Raw genomic sequence first — 7,256 nt, 5'->3', positions numbered from 1 at the left:
CAAGTCCTATCTCGATCACTGCTATATCTACTTTATTAAATCCTCGTGACTCACTAAGGTACCTAAATATTTATTCTTATATGTCTAAGCGATACCCCCTTCCTCCCTAACTGCTGGTGGATATTTGCTTAAACGACAGCCTACTATAGGAGATAAATATCTAGCACTAACCTACTATAGAGAATCAGATATTATATATAGACCTCAGAGTTAAGGCGCTCGACTTTGAGGATACTCTATATCTATAGGATTTATCTAGCCCTAGAGATAAGGCCTATCCACTGATCTATAATAGCCTAGGTCAGGGTTCTCAATACCCACTTAGCTTTGAATCGAGCGACTTAGGACCCACCTATACTGCCAGTCAGCACTCTCATGTTAGCTATGCTAAAAGTTCTGTTCTGACTTGGGAGTGTTATAACACAATGATTAATCTGGTAATCTTGAATATTTATCCTTTGCGAGATATTGAACAAACTCCGGCCAGTAGAGAGACCTCGGATGTGGTGGCCTCTTCTTATTTGCTAGACAAGACTGTGTATGGTTACAGCCGCAGTATATGACCAAGATCGTAAAGGGCGATGAAGCTAGTGCGGCAGTGGTCCAAAATCAATAAGGTTTCTGTCGTGAACAATCAGTATATAGAAAATGCCGGCCAGAGTATTTGAGCAAACCGCCCTATTAAAATATCTTTTTCTGTTCTTCGGGATTAATTCTCTTCTCTACCATTCAAAGAGCGACTGTAGTTTTTGTCCTGATTGTTTAAGGGTGCGCTGTCTCAATACCTCTATATACCCTCCCACTCCAATAATATATCAAAATGGAATGATACCTCGAAAGAGGAAGAAGTCACAACTTCATCAGCTGGGCAATTAAGCAGAGAGGCTAGCATTGCCCATGGAAAACATATTTATTCCTTAAGAAAAGGATTACCTTGGTTAGCAGAAGAAAATCGCCTTCTGGTGCAACTTAGGGGGGAGGAATCTTTTGCCTGGTCGGAAGTGTTTAGGCGATTTGATCAGAGGTTCCCAGGGAGGAGTCAAGGTTCTATACAAGTATACTGGAGCACGACACTCAAGAAACAGCTGGCATCGTAGCGGAGGACGTGAAAAATGCCATCTTTATCAAACCATGCTATCCCCTAGTACCCATATCTCTCCCATTTGCTGTCTATATCGAGTGTGGTGGATAGCCTTTATGTATGTCTCAGGTCATATTTCCACTGGGCTAGACAAGATGCAATCAGTTATCTCGTGCAATTGCGGGATGAACAGTAGCCTCCACCTTCATGCCTTGCTTTCTTCGCGGGCCGCTCCCTGGAACTGCTGAACTTGACCTGAACGCGTGACCAGAAGGATCTTCTGTCGCAACGGATCAACTTCGCATCGTTATCGCTGCACCGGAGAGAATTTTGGTCGGGTGGGAATTCATTAATTGCCTAGAAGATGTGCTGCTAAAACAGCATTATGTAAATGAAGAATCTCAACTAGTTCATTTTTTTATGAATGTATGTAGATGAAGGCGTGTAGGATCCACATTCATGATCTTCGACTTAATATTGAAAATCCATCCCTATCATTCGTGAGGAACAACATCTCTAGCTTTCCAGGAACAATTGATATGCCGGGAGGAGGGGTTGGAATGTCAATAATACTATAATCTGAATTTACCTCAATATCTGCCTATTGGACCGTACAGCGTACGGTGGATCCAACCAACTGGATCCCCGACACATTTCAATCTACTATCATGATTTGTCATTATTTTTGAATATTGCCCCAAAGCTCGACAGCTGCTATTTTAAGACCTGAATGGCCCACTTATTAATGTCATGGATCGAACCTGGTACTCTAGGTAGCATTGTTTTGAGGAAAGCCTTGCTGGAGCGTTGTTCTGTTGCCGCTGGTTACGGGTCTGGGCGGGTATCGGACCCCGACAGACTTGGACCAATAATATTCCAGTGCCGAGAATTTGGGATTAAGTGGCGGCTACACAGGTTTCAAGGGGTTTATTTGTTCAGACTTGCAGCTCATGCCTTCTTACCCGCTAACTGGTCCCCGACCAATTTATCATGTTCGCTTGTCGCTGGGGACTCAAAAGGCTTCCGTTGTCCTTAACATTCTCGATCAACCGGGCTACTCCGTTGCGTCGCGTGGCGAGAACCATGTCATCACTTCATCCCTTACCTTCGCGTCGATTCCCGACATCGCGCTTTGTGAAGTTAGATTCGTCCGAGGAGATTGAAGAAGAGAAGCTCCCCGCTTACGTTTCGGAAGACTACTTTCCTGTCTATATTGGCGAAGTGTTTGCATCCAGATATCAGGTTGTTTCCAAGCTCGGGTACGGCATGTCTTCGACTGCCTGGCTTTGCCGCGATCTTCGGTCGGTATTCAATGGCCCTGTCTTCCATGATATGTACCTCATCTTATCTAGAGATCATGGTTTTCGCACACTTAAAGTGTGTGTTCGAGGAAAGCCGCCTGCGCATGAGATGGCCATTTCTGATCACTTAAAGGCCTCCGATGACCATTCTGGGAAAAAGCTAGTTCGTCTAGTTCTCGATTCGTTTGAAGTCATTGGCCCTCATGGAAAACACACATGCTTGGTTTATCAACCTCTTGGAATGAGCTTCACTGAGTTCCAGGACCTGTGTCCCGATGAAAAGTTGCCAAAGGATCTCATCCAGAGAAGTCTTCAACTTACCTTAATTTCCTTGACATTCGTGCATAACAACAATGTTGTGCATACCGGTTAGTATACTTATTAACATGCGAGGTGAGATACACTAACGTCATCTCAGATATCTCGTCGAATAACATCCTCCAAGGAATCGGCGATAGTTCTATTCTCTCTCAGATTGAAGAAGATGAAATGAAGCGACCAATTGCGAGAAAAGTATTGGCTGATCGTAATATATACTACTCTCGACCGATGCCTGTCAGTACAGGTCTACCAGTTCTTTCCGACCTTGGTGAGGCTAGAGCCGGAAACCACAAGCATAGAGGTGACATTATGCCTGGCATTTATCGGGCACCAGAAGTGATTTTGAACATGGATTGGGATTGTAAGGTTGATATCTGGTCGATTGGTGTTATGGTAAGTTTGGATTTCATCTCCTATATAGTATCTAAGCTGATGGGACTAGGCTTGGGATTTGGCGCAAGGTCACCATCTCTTTTTTGCGAAGAAAAACCGGGTCCTCGACGACGAACAGCACCTGGCGGAAATGGTGTCACTTATGGGACCTCCTCCTCCCGAGTACCTTGCCAAAAGTGACAAGGCTGCCCAGTTCTGGGATGACCAAGGTACTTTTCTTTCTTGCCCTATTGTGTTCTACGCTGACATTTGTCTTATAGGAAACTGGAAAGGTTCTATACCTATACCAACGCAATCACTGGAAACAAGAGAGCAGCAATTCTTGGGTGAAGACAAAGAACTCTTCCTGAATTTCTTGCGGAGAATTCTGCGCTGGTTGCCTGAGGAGCGGCCGACCGCGGAGGAGCTTGCCTATGACGACTTTCTGATGCAGCCAGTGTTGCAAGCGAGAGCTTCCACTTGAAGCATTCTCTGAAAATGGGCCACGCTAGGATAAAACTGTTTTGAAGTTATGCAGATGGAAGATCACCCTTCGGTCTACTTGAAATCAACGAACCGCTTCATTTTCCTGTCCCTGCAGCTTAAATAGTCTGTAGGTAAATGTGTCACCAAGTTTTCTATAGAAGCAGTTGCTGTCGGCCAATAGGCTCATATCGATGATGTTTTTTGTGACAAATGACATGTAACACTGGAGGAAACCCAGATATGCCCCGACGTATCGAGGGGCGCTATTCAGAATTGATCCACGGATATGTTAATCTTGCGGAAGAGTAGCGCCTGCAGAGGAGCATATGAAACGAAAGTGAATCATGTTCTGAGAGTTGTTGGCACAAACTATGCCGCAGCGTATCGCCACCGCATGAAACTCAATATACGCGCTGGGCGCATCTGAGCCTCGATGCTGGCCCAATCACTTTTAACAGATCAACGAAAACTCAGCGGTAACACTAGTCAAAGTGATTGCGCATCAAGCCCCTTTATCCACCACGCTGCAGCTGAATCCACCGACCCAGATGCTCTACCCTTTCTATGTTACGTATTCAAGTGATAAAAATATCCATCACGCTGGTCCTTTTTGCCAGTTTGACTATTTAAATGCGCTGCTTTCTACATGTCTTCAAATCACGATTGAAAACTTCAGTCCTTCCTCGTCACCTGTTTAAACTATTCTTTGACATCGATTCTTTTTTTCCTTTCCTACCCTGAGGCTCCATTACTCAATATGTTTAATTCCACAAGAGCCCTGGGAATTGCATACCGAGGCATCTCTATCGAGTCCCTGACCAACGAAGCGGGATCGGGATATGGCAATACCGTGCGTGCTGCTGGCGCGATAATTGAAAAAAGGTATTTTTTTCTCCTATTCTTGCATGACAATTAGATAATAACACCACTCTTTTTAGTATCCTGCCGTCGCGGAGGCTAGGATTCAGTATGTTACCATCCAAACTTCGATGTTTCCGAGTTTCCAATACTGACGTTTGAATTTTTCAAGGGGCACGAGGCCTCATCCGTCGGCTAAAGACAAAACAGACGATAAGGAGGTTGTCACAGTTGGATACCATACCAAAAGTGGGACGAGATATTTGTCAATTCATGCTCACGAGGATGGAACTTGGAAGGAGTTCCTCTCGCGCGCGGGCGGATCTGCTTCTAAATATCGGGCGAAGGATGACTCTCAGTCTAAGTGAACGTGTCGTTATTGATACTTCTTTCTTCCACTGGGTCGAGAATCGCTTGTTTCCGAGGTGGTTGACAGTTTTCCATAGCAGTCCTGTCTGCACCGTGTTACCTGGGTATAGATAGGAGCGTCCATTTGGGATATATCGGCTATTCCTCGGGTCCTATTATGTACCAAGACATATTTTTGCGTTTGACCTTTGGATTATACAACATATTCCGTTATCCCCATCAAGTTTCCGTCTCTCGAAAAAGATATGACTGTAATCAAAGCCCACATGCAGACTTACATGATAATCAATCCCTTCATTATAAACTACATTCAATAAACCCATGGCGAATCCCCTTTGGTTAGAAATTGAGCTAATGACTCAACCCTCTCGAAACCGGCTTGACCATGTTTTGCGGGTTCCATCGCTAGATCCCCACCGCCAGTGTTTATTGCATAGTTGACTCCAAACTAAAGTCCGCTGAAAATGTGGGCAGTCTTGGTACTTTGTCAAAAGTTTCCAAGGCTTCATATATAAAAATTGAGTTCTAATGGGAAGCTGGAAGCTGCTGAAACCGGTGGGTATCAGCAGTAAGCCCCTTCTCTGAGATTTAGCATTATATTAACCAATCCGACTAGTGAAATGAAGTGGTTCCCTATCTAGACCATTAAGTTTTGCAGGTCTCACTGTTTTAGAATTGATGTTAGCGATTGCTGCAGGTGACTCAAGCGCCTATGGATAGGGCAGAAATGATGCTTGGGTGATATTGAGCAGAACATGAGATACCTTCTCGTGACGTGGAGTTATGAAGCCCACAACAGGCGAGGATCAGTATGCTTCGATGAACTTGAGCCGGGCAACTAGCTTGGGCTGGGAGAGAATGGAAGGTATGTCTGTACTTATCTGAGAAACGGCTGGTTGATTTACGTCATCAATATGGCTCGAACTGAGGCGGGCCAAATATCGAAAAAGCGGGGAACCCTGTCATCCTGGCCGTGACGTTCTCAAGACAGAAGAGGACGTGATCAAGGTCCAAGATTACAGCGGCCAGTCCATCTCGGGCAAAGGCCCACTTCAGCTGAAAATATTTCTTGACTTGATCCAACCTTTAGTTCCTGCTGACGTGGCCTGCAGCATGCGGGTTTGCAATGACAATATGCATGTGAGCAGAACGGGTCATTGGAAAGGGGACTGGCGGCTACATACTGACTGCCATTGGCCATGAAAAGCACCAGCCAGCCAATGAACCCCTTCGATCGACGCTTACACGCTGAGACAAAGACTCGCATTTTGACCAAAGCCGCGGCACTTACAGGCTCTATAATTAGTCCCCAGTCTGCTGAGCTGGTTATTTGCACCCCTTTCACCAAGGGCACCGTGACTTGCGTTAGCAAATGCAAATTGCAGGTTACAAAATGCCTAGTGATCCCATTTGAGATAATGTAGCTATTTCTTTTCGGTTGAAGCCGGAGATACAGAAACGTAAATTAGCAGACCCATCACCAATTCAGGGATATCACCTTATGCGGCGCTTTAAACTCCACCGCGTACACCGGTTTTTGTTGCTCCTCAGCAACGACATGCATGCATATGGAATTCCTGAGGCTGCCTCCTCCCAGTTCATTCGATTGTGATAGCGCCTGCATATGGCGCTAACTATGACTCGCGAGCACCAGTCAGCAGGCTTAACTTAGAAGGCACACGGGGCTCGTTGCGGAGGGTCTAATTGCGTAAGGATCGACTCCATTTCCCGCGTGTCAAACCAGGAAAATGGCGCGTAAGGCTCCACTCATCCAACGGCGCCGCACTCGCTTACTGATTATGGAAGGACTTGGTGGTATTGATCTGACATCTATGCATTAGCGTGAGGCAGTGTAACTTTATCTCAGGCAAGTTTGCTTGCCGTCGCGACGATGTGTCTTAACACCCACCTTTTTACGCATCTATACGCGAGAAGCCTTGATCATAGTGGGAGCAAGGGATTTGCTTCGTCGCCAACTGTTGTACCCTTGCGGCGCTTGAGATCGTACTTGCCCTTAAAGCTTTGCGTGCACAATGCAGTCCAGTCACGTCACGCCTAAACAGGGCCCAGACCTCGTGCATGCATGGAATATCCCGAATTATGTACAGTTTGCTGGCAAATTATTGAATCAGAGCTACTCTTTACCCTATGCAACTTCCCCACTCATTTGACCACATCTGACACATCGATCGATTATTGGTCAGCTTCGTATCTTGAAGCCAGGCAAACAAAACCGAGTTTGAGCCAATGAGAGCTGCAGCTGGGGCAGGCAAGATACTATTTTAATTTCCTCAGCCTCAGTGTACATCGTTATCTTACATTACTAAATTTGGCTTAACCCCACCCAGTCACATGTGATGTACTCTGTGCCAGCAACATAACACGGTAACTTTCCCTTTATCATGCTAACTGGAAGTTTCCAGCTTCTTCTCGCACCAATCCCTTCAGCAGACCTTATTCATTCCGAT

General features: G+C 45.6%; 1 protein-coding gene across 1 annotated transcript; it reads left to right on the top strand.

Annotated features, from left to right (window-relative positions):
• Positions 1-2,164: 2,164 nt before the first annotated feature.
• On the top strand, positions 2,165-3,559 carry N7459_008842 (kinase domain-containing protein; the record flags this gene model as incomplete). The annotated part of the gene is made up of 4 exons (XM_056948010.1): positions 2,165-2,750; positions 2,801-3,096; positions 3,146-3,305; positions 3,357-3,559. 4 exons carry the CDS (start codon positions 2,165-2,167, stop codon positions 3,557-3,559), a joined length of 1,245 nt encoding a protein of 414 aa, XP_056795235.1.
• Between the last annotated feature and the right edge of the window lie 3,697 nt (positions 3,560-7,256).

The sequence above is a fragment of the Penicillium hispanicum genome (genome assembly GCF_028827665.1).
Source record: "Penicillium hispanicum strain IBT 35686 chromosome Unknown utg000008l_segment0_segment0, whole genome shotgun sequence".
In the NCBI taxonomy this organism is placed as follows: Eukaryota; Fungi; Ascomycota; class Eurotiomycetes; order Eurotiales; family Aspergillaceae; genus Penicillium; species Penicillium hispanicum.
Note: the sequence above shows the minus strand (reverse complement) of the source record. Positions and strands in the feature narration are given on the sequence as shown.